The 24,628-nt window shown below is 37.0% G+C and overlaps 1 protein-coding gene across 4 annotated transcripts in view; it reads left to right on the forward strand.

Moving 5' to 3' along the window:
- Nucleotides 1–24,378, forward strand: part of USP6NL (USP6 N-terminal like) — a 167,639-nt gene extending 143,261 nt beyond the window's left edge. For 3 of the 4 annotated variants that reach the window (XM_087825696.1, XM_087825703.1, XM_087825710.1), the window contains 2 exons: nucleotides 1,366–1,518; nucleotides 20,505–24,378. In XM_087825696.1, coding sequence (XP_087681822.1) covers nucleotides 1,366–1,518; nucleotides 20,505–21,907 — 1,556 coding nt within the window. In that variant the 3' untranslated portion in view covers nucleotides 21,908–24,378. The remainder of the gene's footprint in view (nucleotides 1–1,365; nucleotides 1,519–20,504) is intronic. The other variant, XM_087825699.1, reaches the window with a different exon arrangement.
- Nucleotides 24,379–24,628: the final 250 nt, after the last annotated feature.

Consider the following 24,628-nt stretch of genomic DNA (forward strand, 5'->3'; position numbering starts at 1 on the left):
TATAGCACTCCTCCCCCTCTTAAAGTATGTTTTACTTATATGACTCTTGATTAATTTTGACAAGTAAAAAGTTTCTTTACCCTTTATGTAAATAACTTTAAGTGTAACAATTACTTATTATGCTATCATTTCATTGGACTAAAGCTGTAGGAAAAAGCCTATCTGCTGCTGTGTATTTGTTCTTAGTTAGGAAGAGAAAGCTCAAAGACCTAGGGAAAGTTCCTTCAGTGCCTTATAAAGCTTCAGAAACTGTGTCTGGGCCCCTTAACCAATAGTTAGTTGAAGCTCCCAAGATTTTCTTTTGCTTATTTCCTGATTGCCTTAACAATATTAAGGGATACTGATATTGGAGGTTCACCACACAGTGGTTTTAAACAGTAACAAAAAAGAAAAAAAAGAAAAAGGAACAACCGAAATGCCCAATATTAAAAATTTTAGTGCATGCATACAATGAACTCTTATAGTTATTAATAATGATGGTATACAGTTACACTGGTTGAAATAAGGGATATCAGTGATATAGATTACTGAGGGGAAAATACAAGGCGATAAATAGCATGGAAAGTGTAATTTACTTTTTAAATTAATATACATATACACACATCTCCTTATAGGACAGTTGCTAGTGGGATCTTAGCTGATTTTTACTTTCTGTTTTATATCTGTAATTTGAATTTTTTCTGATAAAATTAATTTCATAAGTGGAAATGTAAATAAAATTATAATCCATATTTTGTTTGAAATTCTGAAACAGTAAAATATAGACCTAAAAGTAGGTTTGGAGCTCCATGTCAATAAAACAGAAAGACCTCATTTTAGATGGTCTATGTCTATTGTATCTAAGAAGCTCTTGCTCTAGGTTAATGTTAATGCCTAGGTATGGTTATTCGTAAACCATGAGAAGGTATTTAGTAGTATTCAGATCCCCATCCACCACTGTAAGAGTACCTGCTTTTCTCCATGACTGCTTTAATATCAGAAAATATTTTTGTTGCCCCATCAGCATGGATCAGTGGTTGAGCATTTACCCATGAGGTTGATCATGGTTTGATTCCTAGTCAGGGCACATGCCTGGGTTTTGGGCTTGATTCCCAGTAGGGGGTGTGCAGGAGGCAACCGATAAGTGATTCTCATTATTGATGTTTCTATCTCTCTCTCCCTCTCCCTTCCTCTCTGAAATCAATAAAAACATATTTTTTAAAAAGAAAATATTTTTGTCATACTGAGTTTCAGTGATATTCACAATACCATATTTAATTTGTTTGTTGTGCCCCTTAAAAAAAAATACTACACTAGAATAGAATACATTATCTTCTCACCCTAAAGTAGCTGTTGACATAGCATGTTTATTTCATCCTTTCTTAGAACATTTAATGAAATTGTCTATGGAAGAACTTGTAGAATTTCTTCAGGAGACCTTGGCAAAGGACTTTTTCTTTGAAGATGACTTTGTAATAGAGCAACTTCAGATTTCTATGACAGAACTAAAGCGTGCAAAATTAGACCTTCCAGAACCTGGTAAGAAATATCCAAACACTTTATATCTATAATTGGAAGATACAGCACAATTAACATGAGCTATTTCTGTTTCAAACATAAGTATTATACATGCTTGTGATGACATAATGAAAATCAGTGTTTTAATAGCTATTTATGACTTTATCCTTATTTTAAGAAAAAGCAAATAAATGCGTTAATTAAATCTGCCTCTCCTAATAGAATAACTATACTATCTATACTTAAATGTATAAAGTTTGGTTGACAAGTAATACTATTCAACAGAAGTAACCATGTGGCTTTAAACTAGCATAATAATAAGCTCTTTTTACTTTCATCATTTCAATTTGTGAAACCATATGCAGTAGCAGAGCAAACGAGGGTCCCATTTTATAGAAAAGGAAACCGATACTAAAGTGCTTAAATATGAAGCTACAGAACCAGCAGACGGCATTATTGACAATAGAATCCAAGTTTTTTGACTGCCAATCCAGGGCTCTTTGCAGAATATTGCACTGTAAGATAATATATTTTACTTACTTATTTCATGACATCTATACCTGCTATTAGGTTTTCGGCTAAGTGCTGTGCCAGGGATGAGCAACTGAAAAGAAGACAAACTTCTTGCTTTCAGGGCTCACACAGGAGATACGGGATTTACATAAAGATAGATTGTGAAGGGGTAATAATAGAGCTAGAGAGTTAGAGGACACATGGGGAAGGGTTAGAGGAAGGGTAGTGGAGAATGATAGGGAAGAAAAAAGAAAATGTGGAAAGATCACAGTAGGAATAACTTTTAAGAGTTTTGACTAGATATTACTTGACAATTATGGTTTCCTGGACAAAAGTTATTCTGCCCTTTTCCTTTCTTTGTTGCATGGATTGTGTGGGAAGGGAGTAGGGAAGTGGAAGACCATGGTGAGAGTTGAAAAGTAAATGAGGTCAGTTATGTATGCCCTCAGGTGCAGTTGGATTTAGCATTTCCAGCCATTGTGGCCCATGCTTTGATGTCTTCTTGGACGTGTTTGTACAGAACAAGCAGAAGTACATTTATAAAAAAGCACATCTTTTCCCCTTTGGTAAAAGCCAAGATGCTCTGCTTTTACTTATTAATTGCAGGAGGTGTAATCAGTAGTGTTTCTCTGAAGTTTGTCTGGGTCATCAGAGTTCAGTAGAAAACAAAACATTACAGCAGTGATCGAGTGTGGGCACAGAAACCATCACCTTTCCTAAGTGAGGTCAATCCTCTCTTGTTCAGTATGATAATGTCCATTTTCTATTAATTCTTTCCTGTAGCAGGGAATGCGTTTGGTACACAGTTACTAACTACATCCTGCTACTTTAACATTCATAAAAGAGTTTAAGACAAGTTTTAGTAAAAGTAATACAGAGAAAAAAATGCATAGAGTAGAACTGTTTAAACATGAGAATAAAATATCAAAACCTGTGTAATTCAGCATCTAACTAGTAGTTAGTATTTACTGAATGCTGACTGTGTGCCACCTACTGCATGCACTCTCATTTAATCCCTAAAAACAAAAGGAAGTCCTTGCCCTCATTTTATACATGAGGAATTGTGCAGCCCTTTTAAAGATCTTTTTACTAGGAAACAGTAGGAGGGTGGATCGGGAGCGTAAAGGAGAGGGATAGATAAATAAGACCAGAAACATGTGCTAAATTTTGCTCTGATCATACTGGCAGTTAAGGCTGAGTGTGGTCAGGTGGCTGCTCACTTTGTACAACAACAATCTGTCTTTCATCTGTATTTCTACTACAGCATTTCCTTTTTGGACTTTTTGTCCCACAGCCTGCCCATTGTTATCCTCTTTACATTATTATAAGCTAAAAACAGAACATTGAAAGAATTAAATGAACATTATAACAAGAAATTTTAGTATACATGTATAGTTTTAAAAAACCTACTTGAGTATGTTATTTCTGTTTGGCTCCTTACATACTGCATCAGCATGAACTCTCACTGGTGATGTGTGACGGGGCTTGTTTTTAGACCCACACAAGCACATGGTAGTACTGTTAGATTTTTATTTTTTTGCTGGTTGGATAGAATATTTCATTGCTGTTTTGATTTGCATTTCTTTTATTTCTATCAAGTATCTTTCTTTTGTATTAATTGGGCATTTTATTTATTTTTCTGTAAACTTCCCTGTTCATCTTCTGCCCATTTTTCTTTGGCCTATTAATACATGTTCTTGATAAGTTAAGGAGATTGGCTAGTTTAATATATGTGTTGCAGATGCTTTTCTTATAGAATCTAAAAAATTTTAATTAGTGTTTTTCTTTATGGCATCTCACTTTTGTGTCTTATGTAAAGGATTTTCTACATGCTGAACGAAAACTTTTTTACTTACCTGTGAAAACTTTTTTCTCTTACAGGTTTTATGCTTTTATTTTTTATGCTTAATTCTTTAATTATCTAGAATTACTTTTTGTTGCAAGAAGGATATAGAGACTCAGCTTTGCTTGTAGTGTACATAACTAGCCATGTGGCTTAACAGCCTCTTGTGATTTGAGATGCCATCTTTGTCATGTAATAAAATCCCGAAAATGTCTATCTTAGCATTTTATTATGTTCCATCGACCTCGGCTTTTCCAATTACAAACAATTTTAATATCTATTGGGGCTAATTTTCCCTCATTACTTTGTGTTATTTTGTCAAGTTAACAAAAAAAGAACCACTAGTATTGTCATTAAGATTACATTGAATTTAAAAATTAATGAGAGAAAATGGATATTTAAACGACAGGATTTTTCTAAATATAAGCTTTTATTTTTCAGTTGTTCAAATTTAATGTTAATCAGTGAAATTTGTTTTCTCACATGACTGTTATACATTTCTTGCCACCCGCCCAAACCCCTCCTCCCGTAGGTGATTTTACACTCCTCATTGCTCTGCTAAGGTGAGCTCTCCATTTTTTCTAACTGGTTAGGAAAACTTTTGGTATATTAACAAAATATTTTTATTTTTATTGTGGTAAAATACACATAACATAAAATTTACTATCTTAACCATTTTTAAGTGTACACTTAAGTGGTATGAAACACATTCATAATGTTGTACAATCATCACCACTATCTTGTAAATCTGAAACTGTACCTATTAATCAAGACTTCCCCATTCCCCTCCGAGCCCCTGGAAACCGCCAGTCTACTTTCCATCTATGATTTGGACGACTCTAAGTAGCTCATATAAGTGGAATAATACAGTATTTGTCTCTTGTAGATTGGCTTATTTCACTGAGCATAATGCCCTCATGGTTCATCCATGTTGTAGCCTGTGTCAGAATTTTCTTCCTTTTTAAGCCTGAATAGTTTCCCATTGTGTGCATAAACCACATTTTGCTTATCCATTCAAGATGGACACTTGAGTTGCTTTCACATTTGAGCTGTTGTTAAAAATGCTGCAATGAACATGGGTGTCCAAATATCTCTTCAAGACCTAGCTTTTAATCCTTTTGGGTATATACCCAGAAATAGATTTACTGGGTTATATTGTATTTCTACTTTTAATTTTTTGAAGAATTACCACACTATTTTCCACAGCAGCTGCACCCTTTTACATTTCTACCAACAATGCCCAAGGGTTTAAATTTCTCCACATTCTTGCCAATATTTCTTTCCCTTCAGTAGCCATCTTGATTGGTGTGAGTTGGTATGTTATTGTAGTTTTGATTTACATTTTCCTAATGATCAGTCAGTTGAGCATCTTTTCATGTGCTTATTGGTCATCTGTATATTTTCTTTGGAGAAATATTTGTTCAAGCCTTTGCCCATTTTTGAATTGGGTTATTCGTTTTTTTTCTTGTTGAGTTTTAGGAGTTCTCCCTGTACTATGGATATTAATTCCCTTATCAAATATATGATTTGCAAATACTTTCTCTCATTCTATGGCTTGCCTTTTTACTCTGTTGATACTGTTTTTTTGATTCACAAAGTGTTTTAATGTTTATGAAGTCCAATTTGTTTTTCCCTTTGTTGCCTGTGTCTTTGGTGTCATACCCAAGAAATCATTGCCAAATCCAATGACATAAAGCTTTGTTCTATGTTGTCTTCTAAGGGTTTTATAGTTTTAGGGGTTACATTTAGGTCTTTAATCCATTTTGAGTTAATTTTTTTTCATGGTATTAGGTAAGGATTCAACTTCATTCTTATGCATGTGCATAACCAATTTTCCCAGCAACATGTGTTGAAAAGACTGTCCCTTTTCCATTGAATGGTCTTGCCATCCTTGTCAAAAATCATTTTACCATATAGGTGAAGATATACTTCTGGGTTCTCTGTTCCATTCCATTGGTCTTAAAGTGGATATCTTTATGTTAGTATCACTTTATTTTGACTAGTATAGCTTTGTAGTGAGTGTTGAAATCAGAAAATGTGCATCCTCAAGCTTTTCAAGATTGTTTTAGTCCATATAAATTTTAGGATGTTTTTTTTTAGCTCTGCAAAAAATGTTATTGGAGTTTTGATAGAGATTGCATTAAATCTGTAGATTACTTTGGATGGTATTGACATCTTAACAATATTAAGTCTCCCGATTCATGAATGTGGGATGGAATTTAATTTATTTATGTCTTAGCTCGTCTCTTTCAACAGTATTTTATAGTTTTCATTGAACATGTCTTTCACCTCTTTAAGTTCATTCCTAAGTATTTTATTCTGTTTGATGCTATTGCAAGTGGAATTGTTTTGTAATTTCCTTTTCAGATTGTGTATTTTTAGTATATAGAAATACAGTTGACTTTTGTGTGTTGACTTTGTGTCCTGCCACTTTGCTGAACTCGTTTATTAGCTCTAACAGATTTTTGTTGTGTGTGGAATCTTTAGAGTTGTCTACACATAAGATCATATCATCTGTGAACAGAGGTAATTTTACTTCTTTTTTTCCAATTTGGATGCCTTTTATTTATTTTTCTTGCCTCTGTGCCCTGGCTAAAATTTCTGGTACTGTGTTGATTAGAAGTGGTGAGAATGGGCATCCCTTTCTTATTACTGATCTCAGAGGAAGAGCTTTCAGTCTTTTGCGAATGAATATATTCGTTGTGGGTTTTTCATATATGGCCTTTATTATGTTGAGGTAGTTTCCTTCTCTTCCTAATTTGTTGAGTGTTTTTCATCATGAAAGAGTGTTAAAGTTTGTCAGACACTTTTTCTGCATCAATTGAGGTGATCATGTGTTTTTTTCCCCCCTTCATTTTCTTAATGTGGTGTTTTAGATTGATCAATTTTTGTATGTTGAACTATCGTTGCATTCCAGGAATACCTTCCACTTGGTCATGTTGTATAATCCCACTACTATATTGCTCAACTCAGTTTGCTAGTATTTTGTTGTGGAGTTTTGCATCAGTGTTCATAAGGAACATTGTTCTGTAGTTTTCTTGTAGTATCTTTGTTTGGCTTTGTTGTCACGGTAATGCTGCCTTCACAGAATGTGCCTTATTTATAAATTAAACTTTATCATAGGTATGTATGTATAGGAAAAAACATAGTATATATAGGGTTCAGTATTATCTGCAGTTTCAGGCATCCACTGGGGGTCTTGGAACATATTCCCCATAAATAAGGGGAGACGTCCATATTTTCTTAGAAAGCTGTTCACTTCCAGTTTCTGAATGTATTTGTATAAGACTTTGCAAAAAACTTTTCAAACATACACAAAACTAGAAAAAATGTTAAAGAATCCCTTTCTCGCCCAGCCGGGCGTGGCTCAGCGGTTGAGCGTCGACCTGGGATCCGGGCGATCGGGGTTCGTATTCCCGGTCAGGGCACATGCCCGGGTTGTGGGCTCGATCAATGTCTCTCTCATCATTGATGTTTTTGTCTCTCTCTCTCTCCCTCTCCTTTCCTCTCTCTGAAATCAATAAAGATATATTTAACCTTTAAAAGACGGCATTTAAATTCAGTTCTGCAGGCATTTACTTTTTTGCCTCTATCTTATCTATTTTTTGAGTTATTTATGAAAAGTAAAAACAGTTATAAAGAAAATGTATTGTTTATTATTAAAGTTATCTTTTAATATATGTTACTGATGTTAAAAAATATAAAAATTACATTTACAATTTAAATTACATTTTGCCGGGAACTAAAGTTCCCTTTCGTCCGATAAAGGTTAGAGAAAAAAAAGAGAAAAAAAAAGAATCCCTTTCTCTGTTTATTCATCATCCAGCTTATTAAACAGTTTTAAAGTGAAAATAAAGACATCGTAGATCCCAAGTATAACCTATAACCAATCCATATTAGAATTTTTTTCAGTAATACCCAAAGCTGTCTTAGCTATTTTTCTTCACCAGGATTTGACCAAGGACTTCACTTTGTATTTGATATGTTTCTTAAGTCTCTTCATATGCAACAGCCTCTTCCTCACTTCCCATTCCTACCTTTTAGTTTTCTCCTTTGTCAATGACACTTTGTTGAAGAAATCAGTCCTGTTATCTTGTGGAATGTCCCACATTCTGAAATAGTCCAGTTTTTCTTTCCTATAGACATTTAACTCATTCCTCTAGCCTCTATATTTTCTATAAGATAGAAATTAAATGTAGAGGTTTAATTAGATTCAGGTTAAATAGGAGGTGCATAAAGACTAGTTTTATTAATAATAGTGATACTCAGTTTGAACCCAGGGTAAAAGGTGATAACCAGATCTCTTGTTTTACAAATAAGGCTTTTTTAAAAATTACAAAACTTTCAGCAAGTAATCTATGTCATAATGTTTTGACACTGTATAGTATCCAATTTCCTTTTAATCTTTCCTTTGATGTTTTTACCTTTCATTGATAATTCTTGCCTAAAACAGATATTTCCGTAGCAGCTGTAAAATAGCAATTTTTAAATTTGATTCTTCCTTTTACACTTATCAGCAGACTTTCTTCTGTAACAGAGTTTTCCCTCCTTTATCAACAGGGGCTCTGTGGTTACTTTAAAATGTGTTTCCTACTGAAAAGGCAGAATAAATGCTTAATTGTTTTTATCAATTTTCAAAATTAGGAGTTGATGTTCTTGATTCTCGCTAACGGCAACAAATGACCTATTCATTTGCTTTCTCATTGTGAATTAGTGGAATTTGGTTTATTCTAAATGTTTCAATCAGATATGATTATTATTGTTTCATTGTTAAAATTGTTCTACATTTCGCCAGTGGGATCTCCCTTAAACTGATTCCTGTGTCCTTTTGACCCAACATTCTAGTGGTCTTTGAATACTTCCTTGTGCAACAAGATATCTCTGGCTTACCCTAAAAATCCCTTGTTCCTCAGTTTTATTACACAAACAATACACAAATATATCCACATAAGAACTCTAGACAGTCATTGACGTATGCTGAGTGATGTATGAAGGCTTTCCATTACTTCATTGGACTTCTGTTCTTCCCTTCAAAGCAGACTGCTGGCCAGCAGTTTGGGGCATGTTCTAGTCCTTTGCTTTGCTTTTACGTGTAAATTTATATGTAAACACATACATTTACATAAATGAATGTAGCTTTTTTGTAGATGTCTTTTATCAACAAGTGTTCCATTCTATTCCTAATTTGCTGACACTTTATCCTTATGTCACTGTATGTCTTCTTAGTCTTTATTTATTGTGAGCGTATAAAGCTAATCTTTATGTTGCTAATCTGACTTCCAGCCATTTCTGTTCTATGTTATTTTTCTGTTTTATTGATTAACTCTATAATCCCCTTTTTTTGGCCACGATTAATAAACATGTATAAGCAGTTATAAAGTTTTAGCTCTCCACCTCTTCATGTGAATCAACTATGAAGATGTCAGTTTAAATAAAAGTACTTTTGACAAGTGTAATATTAAAATGACTCAGATGGTTTCTTGTATACCCCATTGGCTAGTGATTATTAGACAGAAATAGCCCTTTGTTCTCATCAGCTATCTTCTGTTCAAATGAAACCATTGGCAGAGATTTTGTCACTTAGGGAAGTCATTCTGGTTAGAAAGCCTGTGTTGATCCCTGTGACTGCAAATTTGTCCCAAACTTATAGCTTATGACCTATATAGAACAATTGAGAGAAAAATTCTCTTAGAATAATTGAGAGAGCCATTTTAAAGTTTATCTTTTATTTTAGATATCAGAAAAGTATGAAACTGAAGGAACCTTTTTAAGAAAGAAAGTGTTTCGTTGCTTTTAGATCTGGTACTTGTCCTTTTTTTCCTGGAGTAATTTGGGAATTTTATTTTCTTTATCTAGAGAAAAACTTTTCCAGCTTCAATGTTACATTTTCTCCTTGTATTTTTTGATGGTGTCCAGATTTTTGACTGGAACATGGGAAGAAAACGTTCATTTGTGCTTGGCCCCAGCAGGGCTTTGTGTGAATTATCATTGGAGTTCTTTGTGGCTCACTTCAGATAACTGCTGTTTTCACTTTCTCCCACCCTCCCTCTTTAACCATTCCTTCTCTTTTTCCTCCATGGCTTCCTTTTCTTGGGCTTATCTTTTCAGTGGCCTCTCTGAAGCTGCATTCTTGCCTTCTTTTCATCCTGCACACTGCCTGGGGTGCTTTTCTCATTTCCCTGAGGTGGCTGTCACTTCCAAAACTTCCAGCTTGGAACCTCCACCACCAGGTCTTTGTGCTGGAACTTCTGAGCTCTAGACTCACTTAACTGATACCTTAAATGGGCATCTTCACCCACCTGCCCCTCAGGTGCTTCAAACTTACTCTCTAAATTCCCACCCCACCTCCGACCTTTTCCCATTTTCCCTCTGCATTGCCTATCAGGATAACATGCTCAGCACTTGCGCATCCTCTTAGTCATCCAAAATCTTCTCCCTGCTACCCTCGTGTACTAGCCTTCCATTTAGCTATAATGCATTTAGTCATCAAGTTCTGTGTTTCTTTTGATTCCTAATATCTCTCTAACACCCCCCTCCTCTCCATCCTCACTACCCGAGCTGCATCGTCTGCACGGGAAGCCCTGGAGCCAGTGTTGCTTGCTTCCTTGCTGAGCCAGAGTGAGCTTGTAGAACAGCCAGCCCTTCAGAGGCTTCTGTGCTTATGGGAGAAAATCCAAACTCCTTAGTTTGACATATAAGACTCCCTTGCGGGCGTGGCTCAGCGGTTGAGCGTCGACCTAGGATCCAGGCGATCGGGTTCAATTCCTGGTCAGGGCACGTGCCCAGGTTGCGGGTTCGATCCCCAGTCGGGGTCGTGCAGGAGGCAGCTAGTTGATCAATGACTCTCTCATCATTGATGTTTCTATCCCCCCCCTTTCTCTCCCCCCCTCTCCTTTCCTCTCTCTGAAATCAATAAAGATATATTTAAAAAAAAAAAAAAAGACTTCCTTGGCCTGCTTGTTTTCCTACATCCATCCATCCCACTTCCTGGCCACTTTTAAAGAGTAATAGTAACAGCCCACTTTTGAGTCTCATAATGACTCCTTGCAAAATACTTTCTTTACATGCACATATCAGTTATTTTTTCAACAGCCCTTTGGAATAACGTATTTGACAGTGTAAGTTTGCTTGATTTTTAATATCTTCAAGGATAATTTTTCATGCACTGCATTGTGTAGGTTTTTAAAATTAGTATTTTGTTTGCTAAAGTTACAAATCTGGAAACCTAGTTCTTTAAGTTTGTTAATTCATTGTACAAAAATTTTCTTCATATGTTCCAAAGTTTTTGACTACCATTATAAAAAAATACAAAGGACAAAATGCATTACTGAAGTTTTTTGAGGTGATGGATTTGTTTTGTATCTTGATTGCATACACACACACACAAACAAGTCAATTTTATTGTTAGTTTTTAAAAAAAGAAACCTCTGTCCCACTTTTTGAGAGTTTGAGTATGTTTTCACTTTTGTTTATATATTAGAAACCAGTGCTAATCACATATGTTCAAAAATTTTTAAGTATATGTGTATGAATTGAAATGCTAGGAAACAAAATGCAGATTTTAAAAATAAAACTTTTTCACAAAAATCTACTGAATTTATGTGGTATTAACCAGGTTTATAATGATAACTGTGTTTAAATAATTGTCTTTTTTTCTGTTTCCCTTATATTTCAAGTTTAATCTGATGGATGGTTGGGGGAAAGTTCAGCCTATGACCCTAACTACAGCCTAACTACAGTAATTTTTTTTCAATTTTTAAAAATAAAAATAATTATTTTTAATAATTTAGAAAGCAAACTGTACTCTTTTGATCACCGTGTTGAAGGCTATAATAGTGTTTGAATTGAATATTCTTTTGGCTGATGGTACAGTAAACAGAATTAAAACCATTTGGTTTTTCAGATATAAATTTGAAATCAGTAATTTTGTGACAGTGAATTAAAATTCAATTGGACTTAATATTTGATCTGGCAGGGAATGAGATGACTCTCCCAGAATAATTTTCCTGACAGTGGCCTTCACCATTTCTTACTGAATACTGTTAGAATAGTCAGGATACATATATTCTATTGTTGAAATTTAAAAGTAAAATGTTGCTCACAAGAAAGAGCACTTAGAGCACTTTCCTGTAATTATATACCTCTTGTTGGGTGCAAAAAGCTGTTAATGCCTTCTGAAGCAGTTCATCTGCAAGGCTTGTAGTTGAGCATGGTTTCCACTGGGTGGTGACAGAGACCTGAGTAAGATCAAAGGTGGACCAGCCTAGAAGGACTTCTTTTTCCCTTATAATTTTAAGGAGGGCTAGAGTATTCTTTTTGTTGGCTTAAAAAAACCCTATTAAATATTTTTGCCTTTATTCTGAAATATATCAAGTTATATCTCCCTTTTTTGAGTGGAATATCGTAATTGTTGGCACTGGCATAAAAATACCCACCACTTGTATGATAACAACAGTGAAAAATATCATTAATGTGGTGTTTTCACAAAAGCATCCCCTATTATATCTAATGGGAATTGTGATGCTTTCCTGCCCTTTAAGGAGTAGAGCAGTACTTCTTCATTTAAACTCCTGTGGTTTTGAGGGAAGAATAAAACTTTAGCTTTACTCTGGAGCTATAGTGGGAACTCTAGAATTAAAGTATGGATAATAAATATGAATACTTATTGCCTATTTTTAACCATATGTTTTGACATCAATTAAGCTTCAATCTTTTAGTTACACTCAGTTACTTAGGCATGAAAGGAGATAGTTAAACAAAGGCCAAGTGTAGCTCTGTGTGTGTGTGTGTGTCTGTGTCTGTGTGTGTGTGTGTGTGTGCATGCGTGCGCACGCTCGTGCGTGCTCGGGTGCACATGTTCGTTTGAGTAAGTTAAGACGGATCTATGAAGAGACTATACAGTAATGTTTAATACTTATTTGGATCTACTTTTGTGGAAAAAAGGCGGAGAATATTCATTAGCATACAAAGATATTGCTGGTGATTGCATTTGTTCTCACAGTATCTACACTGTATATCTTCAGCTCAGTAAAGTTGATTAATTAATCTTAAAAAAAGAATCACCTTTATAGATTTTCTTCCTAATTTCATGCTTGCAAAGATCAGATTGCCCAGGCACAGAGTCCTTGAGCTGGTACTGCTGTTGGAGTTGAAAGGCCTCTGCCCTGCCTGGTATAACACGAGCGTGTCCCCACTCAGACGCGGGAGTTACAACCTGCTTTTGGAAGGCACACGCTTGCTCATAGGTTCCCTGTGGCTGTCTCCATTTTCTGCCTTCCCAATGCCCATTGCCTTCTGCTCTCCTTCCTTCTCCTTCTGGTCCTCTCCAGTGTTCACCTACCATGATTGCCCCTCCTCTCCTCTCTTCTCCTCTTTTCCTCTCTGGTCACTTTCCACCGCTTCTCACTCTTTCTCCTCAATTTGAGAGACACAGCCCTCCACAGACGAAGTTGTCCTGAGGGGCCCTCAGGACCTTCACTGAAGTGCCAGTAAAGTATGTAGAGTTTTACACTGTTCAGAGGTGTTGGGTCAGTTATGGGAGTAACTTGTACATGGCATAACACACCACTGTTATCAGCCCACGGATATCTATGGAAGATAGATGTTGATACAGGACCATGAGCCATGGATTAGTTCCACTTGTTAGTCTTTAGCATGCTCTCTAGTCACCAATCACTACAGAAAGTAGATGTGGCCCGACACTGTTTTACATTAAGCAAATTCCAGCACTGCGGTCTGGCCCTGGACCTGTGCATATCCTCACCCTATCATGCAAGGCCTCCTGGCCTAACTGGCATTACTGTCTTTATAATGGGAAGGAGCTGGATTTTGTAAGCACTTACATTTTAGGAGGCTCTTTCTTACATTGCTGTCTACTGCCTCTTTCATATTGCTTTACCTTCTTCCATGCTTACTGAAAATCTTTATGGGGGCAAAGGACCATTCTCTGTAAATGTCTTTGTACGTCTGAGGTATTCACCACATACCTCTTACAGGGTCCTAGTTCCTAATGAGAGATTGCTGTTTAGGAATTAATTAGATACAGTGTCATTTTGTTTGCATTGGATTTTTTTTCTCCGAATCCTTCTATATCTAGTTTCTTAGCTTTGCAGATCTTGGGTATTTGTAACCATTCTGTTTCTGTAGTGTGTATATGGAACAGTGTGTCATTACTCTAATTTGTATTTATTATACATCAATGAATGGGCATTTTGTAACACCTTACACATAATTCTGCTATTCCTTTAGATATTGTAGGAAAGAGTACAAAAGAAGTCACTCTAAGTAGGTTTTTGTCTACTAGGGGGAAGGGAAATGTGTTGCATGAAAGAACTTTAAGATGCTGCCTTTTGGATATTTTAGAACAGTGACAGAATTTTTTCCCCCAGTGTGGATTTTGGCCTCTTGCCTATTCAGTAAGTGGAACGTGTTAAATTTTTCTTATTATTCTAATATGATGTGTATATGCATAGAATATTAATGTCTCTTCCTTAGAGAAATTTCTCTATTGACTTGAATATAAAATAGTGTTAAGTGTAAGGTGAATACTCTTCTTACCGTTTATGATGAAAAATTAAATCTCCCACGTAGGTATGATACGTACCTTTCCATTTTGTTTCATGCGTGAAATTATCACCTCAGTTCTCTCCATTACTTCCATCTCAGTTCTTCTATTGTTTTTCCTGAAAAATCCATGCCCCATCCTACATTTTACTGTGTCCAGTTAGTTTTTACTGATGTGTGCCCTTTATATATCCAAAGGTTTCAGAAGGAAAAACCTGTGGACACTAGAATAAGAACAGTATGTGAAGTGGCATTATTTCCCCAAAGATGTTCAGTTTCCCCCTAAGTCCTCTTTCCGCCCCACTTTCTTCCTTCCACTCCCACTTTAAAGTGTTTTTTAAAAATCTCTTCCCTTTCATTGGTTCCTTCTTATACCCTATTCTACTCTGCTTCGGTTAGTCCAGACCTAGACTTGCTTAAATTCTGGGTACCACGTTTACAAGGATGCCCTTTTATCTTCATCAGTGTCACTAAGCAGCTATGGCTGACGTCTGTGGAAAATGCTATGGAAGCCAACCCCAAACTGATTGTTCCTAGCAATAAGTTGGTGACTCCAAGACATAGAAACCAGCACACAGGAATCTGCAAAGTAATGGAATGTTAGTTACCCCTGTGGACCTGGTACTGCTTGTGTCTACCTTCCACATTTGTTCTGTTCAATTGCCTTTTTGCTGTGGTATGTAAAGTAAATTTTAATTACTATAGTTGTAGGCATTGAAAATATACTAGGACCATAAAAGTAGATGATTGTAAATAATGAAATATGCAACTTTTTACTAACAGAAAAATCTGTAAATTGTCTGCTTAATAAAGCAAGTCAGCTTTTAGATCTAGGATGTAGACCTAAGGGTAGTGACATAGTCAGTTCAGGGTGCTATAACTAAAATGCCACAGAATGGGTGACTTAAACAATGGAAATTTATTTTCTCACAATTCTAGAGGCTTGGAAGTCCAAGATCAAAGTGTTGGCAGGATTAGATTCTTCTCTCCTTGGCTTTAGATGGCCATCTTCACATGGTTGTCTCTGTTTCTTTCTGTGTCCTAATGGCCTCTTCTTATAAGGACATCAGTCATATTGGATTAGAGGCACACTCCAAAGCCTTATTACCTCAGTCAAGGCCTTACTTCCAAATGTAGTCACATTTTGAGTTACCAGGGACTAGGGCTTCAACATGTGAATTCTGAGGGGACAGAATTCAGCCATAACAATGAGGTGGTTTTTAAGCAGAGACCCTGCTGAAGAGAAAAAACACGAATTTGTTGTCCAGTGGATCATCTCCAACTCCATCATCAAGTCCACCCCATGGGACCCAGACTCTGCAGCTCTTTACTGAGGGCCCCTCTGTGCCAGGCGCTGTCCAGGACTCCACACATATTAATCAAGGAACAGTCTTCCTTCCCTCTTAGGTGTCACCTCTCTGTGATGTACTTGGGAAGGTTTGATGGCAGAAAGAGATGGGCTATCCCCATGTGGTCCAGAGCTCCCTCTCTGACCACTTCTCTTCCAACTGGTGTTTCTCCTGCTCTGCCAGAGGCCTCTCTTCATTCCACTATTGACCACAACTCAGAGGACCTGGAGGACTGAGGTCCCTGTGGTGCAACATGGCTACTTTTTTAGAAGCCTTTGCAGAGGGGGAGGTAAAAACTGGGCAGCTCACACTTCTCTTTGTGGCCCCATCTGTACTCCACCCTGGAGGGGGGGGTAGCATGCTAATTCCATCCTGAGGTCTCTACCCTTATGACCTAATTACCTCCCAAGCTCCACCTCCAAATACCATTATAATGGGGTTACATTGGGGAGTTTCAACATATGAATTTGGGGTGGGAGTGGACCACAGACATTCAGTCTACAGTAGGTAGCTAACCTTTGAAAAATACCAGTTTCAAGTGGATTTGGTTTCATAAGTTGTGAATTGATATAGATTGAAAAACAGGCTCTGAGTAGCCACAGTGTGCGCTAAGAGGAACATTCAGGGCTTTCACTGACAGATTGATGTTCTAGGGAGACATGTGCAAGTGGCAACAGCAGTTCCTTTTTTTTTTTTTTAATACTGCTATGGAGAAAATTTTAAATATTTAAAATTATTTCCTATGAACGAGGCTCTCTCTGCAGGCTGCTGAAAGCCACTGAGTGCTGGAGAAGTGGGGCAGCTTAAAGGGCTCAGCATGAAGATCACTACAGCTAATCCAATTTTGTCCCTGGAACAGCACATCTGCAGGCATGAATTAACCACTCTCTGGTTGCCACTGTTTTACTTCTCTTTTTAATGGTTATGTTTTTTATTAGATTCCTACTCACCAACCTGAAAAGAGAGTTTTGACAATTGGCTGATATTATTATCTGATAGAATATCAACCAGCCATTGAATTAGTCATTCAAATAACTAAGTTGTGTGTCTTTAGAAAATAGTCTGAGTGGGGACTAAATGAAAATTCATAAATTCAGTTTTTCTGTTACATAGGTCTTTATATCTTCTTGATGATTTGTGTTTGTTGGGGTCAGTTGCCTACAGGGAGGAAGGAATTAATATATTTATCTGGAACTAAATGGATCACTATTTGTAGAGCTGATAAAAACTTTTTGGGGACACTAGATAGATTTTCTGTGTATGTTTTTTTAAATATGCTTTTATTGATTTCAGAGAGAGGAAGGGAGAGGGGAAGAGAGAGAGATACATCAATGATGAGAGAGAGTCATTGATTGGCTGCCTCCTACACATCCCCTGCTGGGGATCGAGCCCGAAACCTGGGCATGTGTCCTGACTGGGAATCCAATCTCGATCTTTTGGATCGTAGGTCAATGCTCAACTGCTGAGCCACGCCGGCCGGGCAGATATTCACTTTTATTGCTAGTTTTTAACCAGCTGGGCTGAATAACTACTTGTGAAAGTTCTTGATGTGGGCTGTCTTTGAGTCACCTCTCTTGCCTAATTCCAGGTATTTCCTATGAGACTAGTCAGAACAGAACTGGAATACTTCAGATTATTTTACATGCAGCGTTCATGAACAAAGAAAACTTTTTTCATGACAAGCATTTTAAAATTAAGACTATCACTTGAAATAATTTGTCTACATACCATAAAATGTCTTTATTATGAAAAGACACAGAAAATTGGCTATGCTGACCATTACTGAATAGCACCTGTCTGTTCTGTCTTCAAACCAGGAGCCGTGCCTTACCCTGCTCATCACTCACAGGTCACACCTGATGCAGGAGCAAATGTCTCTGCTCTGCCTTAAAACATATCCTAGAACAGCCTCTTCTCACTGCCTCCCCACACTGTAGTGTAGGTGTAAAGAGTGAAGGCTCTGGAGTCAGCTCTGGGCTTGAATTCTCCACCTGCCCCTGGCTGGCTGTGAGCCCTTGGTCAAGTTCACTGCTGCCTCAGTTTTCTCATCTATACAATGAGAATAATAGTGGTGAGCTATATGTTATAAGCCTGTTGCTGACACTGTATGTATAGCTTTTGAGCAGTGTTGACATATAAAGGCTCAGTGAGTATTAGCTAGTACTATTATTATTATCTTCATTAATTATTATACAGTCTTTAAGTCCAACCCACCATTCAAAGTGAACTTTATAAGATAGACATCAGATCATGGTGCTCTCGTGCTGAAAAGCCTTCAGTAATTTGTAGCTAACTCAGAAAAAAAGTAAATGAATCCAGAGTTCTTACTGTGTCTTCAAGGCCCTATGTGATGTGACTCCTCTGGTCCTCTGACCTTGTCCACCATTGTCCACCTTTCTCCCACGCTAGGCACAGAGCACCTTTGTTCCCGCTGGGACGCTTCCCTGTATGTCCTGCCCCACCCCAAATTACTGTCCTTACAGCCCTGTACAACTGGCATAGCAGCTCCATAGGGCAGGGCTTCACCCCATTTCGTCCGTGCATTGCCAGCACCCAGAGCGGTGCCTCATCTGTAGTAGTTGCTCGATGGGTATGTATTTGTGGAATGGGTGAATGAGTAAAACAAACTGTTTCCAATTCTAATGTTTGGTGTGTTTTGAAAGGTATAAAATAAAGAGCTTGCACAAATATTGTCAAAAGTAAAGTTAAATTTGGTTAAAACCATCAAAGAGTTTCTCTGGAGTTTAATGAACGTGGCGTAGTGGAAGAAAACAGTGGCTGAGAGTGAAAATGCTGGGTTCTGGTTCTCATTCTGTTTCTGCCACTGAGATCACTTGGCTTCTCTGAGACTATGCTTTCCTGTCTATCAAATGCAGGCAAGACTACAAAGCTCCGGAACCCCAGGGGTCTGAGAAGCTGCCCAGCTGAGGGAAATGGAAAAAGGGGTGATGGGAGGCACTCTGAGCCCCTCCATTTTAACTAGAGCACCTGTGTTTATATTTTCTTTACATACTGAGGTTTCATATGAAATTTGGTTTGGAAAAAAAAGTCGTTCTAAAGTGTTTAAAAACCACCAAATTAGAAGAGCACAAAGGTTATTTTTAGCTTATTGATTCTGGTAACTTAACTGTTTAAAGGATATTGTTTCTTCATCATTCTCTGCTTCCTCCCCTCCCAAAGGAAAACTCACTGAATATTTTTTCAAATGTCTTGAAGAAAATTATGGTATGTGGGTAAAAAACAAAAATATCCTCATCAAGAAATGAGTTACATGAAAACAAAGACCAGATCTACCTACTCACTACTAATGTCCTCATGCTTAGCACAGTCCTGAGGCAGAGCTTACTCAAAAACTCTTTGTTGGATGGATGACAGGTGGATATTTGAAGCGAGCAGCAACTTATTTTTAAACGAGAATATATTATTTTGTAATAACTGGTGAAAAACATATGTTAAATCATGAAATTTTTACAAGTGAAATCTTGTTTTTTCAAGATATTTATTGGATATTCATATTATAATAGATCATCTTTAAACACTGTTTGCTAAATGGCAAACTTATTGCACCTTTTTTTAATTCCTTATTTTCTGATGTTAGTTATTTAAAACATAAAACTCTCGATCCAAGATGGCTGCAGAGTAGGTGGAAGCTACATTCATCTTCTTCCAGGACCAAACTGTAATTAAAACTAAAATATAGAACAGCCATCCTGAATAACCAACTGAAGACTGGCTGAAGAGAAGTCTTATAACCAAGGAGTTACAGAAGAGGCCACAGCAAGACTGAGATATGCACAGAACTAATGAAGAAATAAAACTCCTAAGATAGTGGCAGGAAGGAATTGACAAGGAGCTTGGTACACTCTAAGCAAAGGCTACCAAAAAAGCCTTATGAAGTTGCAGGTGACTTTGAGAAGTTCCTACATAAAGTGTGATCTGGAGCTCAAGCTGAGAGAGAATTGCTGGCATCACTGTCATCACCACCACCATAGAAGACTGCAGCTTTGAGGAAGAAGAGCACTGAGAGGAACCAAAGAGAAACGGTGTTTAAGAATATTGCTTACAAAAATAATAAAATAATATATAAAACCTAAAAGTATTCAACATGAGTTCCTTTCTTTTTTCTTTTTCTTTCTTTTTTTTTTTTTTTTGCTTTAGAATATTAGCTTTAAAGTAGAGAGTGTGCTATTTATTTTTATCATGCTGTTGTAGTGTGAAAGGTACTTACTAATTATAATAATAAGCTATTTGGGCATAACTTTAGATCACAGTTGGCTTTTAAATTTGGCAGATCTGCTTGAAGTCGATAAGAAAAATCTTACTGAGATTTCAATACCGTTTAGTTGAGGAAAACTAAAGTGAAGGTGTAACAGTAAGACATTGAACAGCTGATCTGCAGGATTGTCTTAGGAACAGAAAGGAGACTATTAGCCTTGCATTCTTGGAAAAGCATGTATTCTCATGTCTTGACAAAACATAAGAATCATGTTACACAATTTTGTGAACCTTACTCATAAGGTTATAAAATATTCCCGCCTGTACATTGCCTAATAAGATTCAGAATTTTGGTATGTTTTACTATCAGTCTCTCTAAAAATGCTCCTCTTAAACCACTCTGGTTCTGTGTGTATGTGTATGAATGCACTTATGGAAAGTATACATTTATTCATAGTGCGAGTCTTATATTTGATAATAGTTACTTATGTATTTGTTACTTATGAATTTATCTTTTACTTTAGGTAAAGAGGATGAATTTCCGAAGAAACCTTTGGGACAGCTTCCACCTGAACCTCAGTCTGCTGGCATTAGTCACCTGAGCAATGGACAAAGTGTTGGCAGGTCAAGTCCCCATAAGAACAGAAGAGAGAGTGGCTCATCGCCTCATAGAAAAACAGAGCATTCCCCTCACCATCAAAATAGACCTGGTACACCAGAAGGAGTGAGGCAGCCACGACAGAAATCAGAGGAGGAGGACAGTAAAAAGCTTAAAGATGAGGCAGATTTTCAAAGAAAAATTTCATCAGGTCCCCAAGACAATGCCAGGCAATACGACCATGCAGCTGCTAACCAAAATAGCAATGCTATTTCAAATATCAAGAAGGAATTTATGCCCAAATGGAATAAACCATCAGATGTTTCAGCTATTGAAAGAACTGCCAAATATGCCATTGAAGGCAGAAGTCGGTTTGCGCACCCCACACTTACTGTCACCATCCCAAGTTCTGCTGATCCTCGGATGTCAAATGCAAGGCAGAAGATGAAGGTCTGGGATGCCGATGACGGGAAACGGGGCTCGAACGCATCGCAGTATGATAATGTACCTGAAAATGAAAATGGCATGTCTGTTGAAGAGGCACTAGAAAGGGCTTATTCTCAGAGTCCAAGGAATATTGTTTACTCCCACGGTCCACGAAAGCATGCTGAGCCAAGTTCCAGTCCTTCAAAAGTATCAAACAAGTTTACCTTTAAAGTACAGCCTCCAAGTTATGTAAAATATCCAGCTCAGTTAGATGGGGAAGATTGCGGGACGGTGCACCCCCCATCTTACAGCAATCCCCCTATTTACCATGGAAATTCTCCAAAGCACATCTCTAACAGCAGCTTTGTGTCTCCACAGTTTAGCCATGGGGCTCCAATGAATCCTTCCAGGAGACCTTATGGTTCCACTCTTTCCATCGATGTTTCTCCAGAGAAACCTCACAGCCGCCCAACTCCTCTTGTCCTACCATCTAGTCGAATAGAAGTTCTTCCCATTGATATTGGTGCTGGGGGATATTTGGGCAATTCAGGGTCACCAAAGAATGGAAAATTCATCATTCCTCCAGTGGATTATTTGCCAGATAACAGAAAATTGTCAGAAGTCAGTTACACATATAGACCTGAGATGCCTGAACAGTCGTGGACTCGAGATGCTAACCGTAGCCACTTAAGCAATTTAACAAAATATTCCGCCTTTCAACATGTACCCTATCAGGACCATAGCCTCCCCCCAGTTTCCGTGGATAGTCCAGTGCGGTATAGAACTTCCCCAGCTGTAGAAGGTGCCAGTTCCTCTGGGTATCAGTATTCAGGGCCCTCGGGTCCAGTGTATCACTACAGAAACCGGGATGGACTTTCTGTTCAAGAATCGGTATTGCTGTGAGAATTCACCTCTACCTGCTGAAGACAAGAGGATAGAAGCTGCCTGGAACCTACATTGCTATGTTTATAATTGCCAAAGCAGTATTTTACACCATTGTAACAACTCGCACAATTCTCATGTATGTTAGTAATAAGAATAGATGGGAGTGTTTTCATCCCCACTTAGATGCTGCTTAAGATGAGCATTTTAAATTGCATCATCACTGAACCTATTAACTTACCATGGAAACGTAGCAATAGCATTTAGGGATGCACACAAAATAAGTATTCATTATTCAGTTCCATTTATAGTTTTCTCAAAACCTGAACATTTTTACCCTATTAGCCTATTTTATTTTGAGTAATGTTACAAAGCACTGAAAATTTGTCCGTGTAGAGTAGATATTTTTAAGGCTCTATGTAGTGTATGTGTCTTTTAATAGATATAGGCATATCTACGTACACACTTGAACACAGAACTAATGAAACATTAAAAAAACTGCTTTTAATCTAGATCCATGGAATAATTTATTCTCCTTTTCTTTAACTGGTCTTTTAGACAAGTTTTTCTTCCCTCATATTTTTAACCCAGATCATAAACTGACTTAAGGATATGCCTTGAGTTGATTAACTCAGATCTCATGGAATACTCATTTTTCTCATTCACTTGCTGCCATTTTCTTTCTGTCTGAAAATGGAAGACATGGGAGAGGAAGGCTAACCACTTAATGGTGCTTAAAAATTGTGGCAGCGAAAGTAAGTGTATGGCCAGAGGCGCAGGCTCAGCGTGTCCGTGGGCACTGAGATTATGTTCGTGCCTCTGTGCCCTTGCTCTGGTCTGCCTTCCGAAGCTCAGAGCAGAATGTTCCTGCCGGGTGCACAGGAAATGCTGTGCACAGGCGGCCGCTCTCCTGTGATGCCAGCAGGAGAGGTGTTAAGGTCCCGTTGGGTGGCAGAACACACTTCTTGGAAATTCCTTTGAAAGCAGGATTAACAATATGGTTACTTCTTACTGCTGCCCCTGACTTCCTGCAGGGCCTCACTACAAAGGGCTGGGGGTTCATTTACGTGATCTTTTTCCTGGCACTCTTCTCTTTAAAGAATGTAGTCAATGGATATTGCTGCCGCATAGGCCATTTAATTATCAGCGTGTAAAATTGTAAAAAATGATCTGAATTATGGCCTTTTAAATAGCGTGACTTTCATAATTTCAAAGATCATTTTTTCAGGGACAAAAATTTGGGTCCATGTTAAAAAAAATTAGCAATGTCTTTAAAAATATTCTATTTACACTACAGTTACCAAAACACAAAGTTCGGAGCATGCCAAGAAAGTATGACTTTGTGTTTAATTGGAGAGCTTGTTTTCAGCATTACTTGGCTCACATTTGAACAGTAGAGTAGAAAACCTAACGTTGAGGGCTCTTGTTACAAGTTGTGGCTTTAAGCTTTCAAGGTACAGAAGTATGTCTTTTAAACTGAAAGTAACATTTGTTTAGCTAGTGAATGTGACAATTTTTTTATGTATATGAGTCTAATGTAATTTTAATCACCTTGGTAGTGATGTTATTAAATGGCAAAACAAATTCAGTGTATTAGCAGGTAAGCACTATACTGAAGCTCAGACGAAATCCTGACATCACTGGGCTCTTGATTCAGATCATGTGAAGCTTAGATATATATGTACATAAAAATATAGCTGGGGATATTCTAATTTTTAAACCATGATTCTGTGACTTGTAATAAATCAAGCTGTACAATTTAGTTCATGATAGCAGCGCCTGAGCTGCTTCAAAATATATATATCAACAGTGGCAAATACTGTAGATTTATATATATATATGTATGCAAAATATGTATACACACACACTATTTTCTTATGTCATCTTTGACATTTTTTTATCTGTATACTTTTTTTGATGTGATTGTTTTTAACATGCTAAAAGTAATACATATATTTTGTTTTGTGTCTTTTATGTGCTTTTTTCATAAGGCAGAAGTGCTGCATCCCTGACCCTTCTAAAGCTAATTTTCTTCTAATGAAGTGGATACTGCCAGTGTTTGCCCACGTGACTTTACGTACATCAAGTTCTGTTATATGCTTTATTAATTCCCAGTAGTATGTGTTTAGAACTACAGCACCTTTCCTTTATTTTATATAACCTGCCATTATTAATAGCAATAAGATATTATTTCTAGTCTTCCCCATTATAACGTGTAGCTCTCTATGTCAGTTTTTTAAGTAGGAAAATTTAATTTGAAGTTACTTTGCCACCATACAATTTCACGCTTTCAAATTTATCTTTTAATAAAGATAAATAATGAAATAATGGTAAAAGATGAAATAATATTGGTAAAGCGGGTTAAAATATATTTATGAAAAACATTTGGTAAGAATTTTTATGATGTGGAGACTGACTTTACTCTGTAACTGCATGTACTTGGTGTAAATATTTTGTTACAGTCTTCATAGCAGTTTTGCCTAAAACACTAAGCACTTTGGTATAGTTTTTATTTTCATAATACTTAGTTTGAAAAGTTAAAGAAACTAGGCCCAGAGTCTCAAAGAGTTTTAAAACTTTGACTCAGGTGCTTGCTTTTTTTAATAGTGTATATATTTTTAATGACAGCTTTTTAAAGCTGGTAGATATATGTAAAATTAGATATCAAATTATTGTAGGGGAGGAAAAAAATATTTTTCTGTCTACCTTTCTAAATTCTCTGGCCAGGCCCTGTAAATTGGA

Source organism: Miniopterus natalensis, chromosome 1 (genome assembly GCF_054644295.1).
Source record: "Miniopterus natalensis isolate mMinNat1 chromosome 1, mMinNat1.hap1, whole genome shotgun sequence".
In the NCBI taxonomy this organism is placed as follows: Eukaryota; Metazoa; Chordata; class Mammalia; order Chiroptera; family Miniopteridae; genus Miniopterus; species Miniopterus natalensis.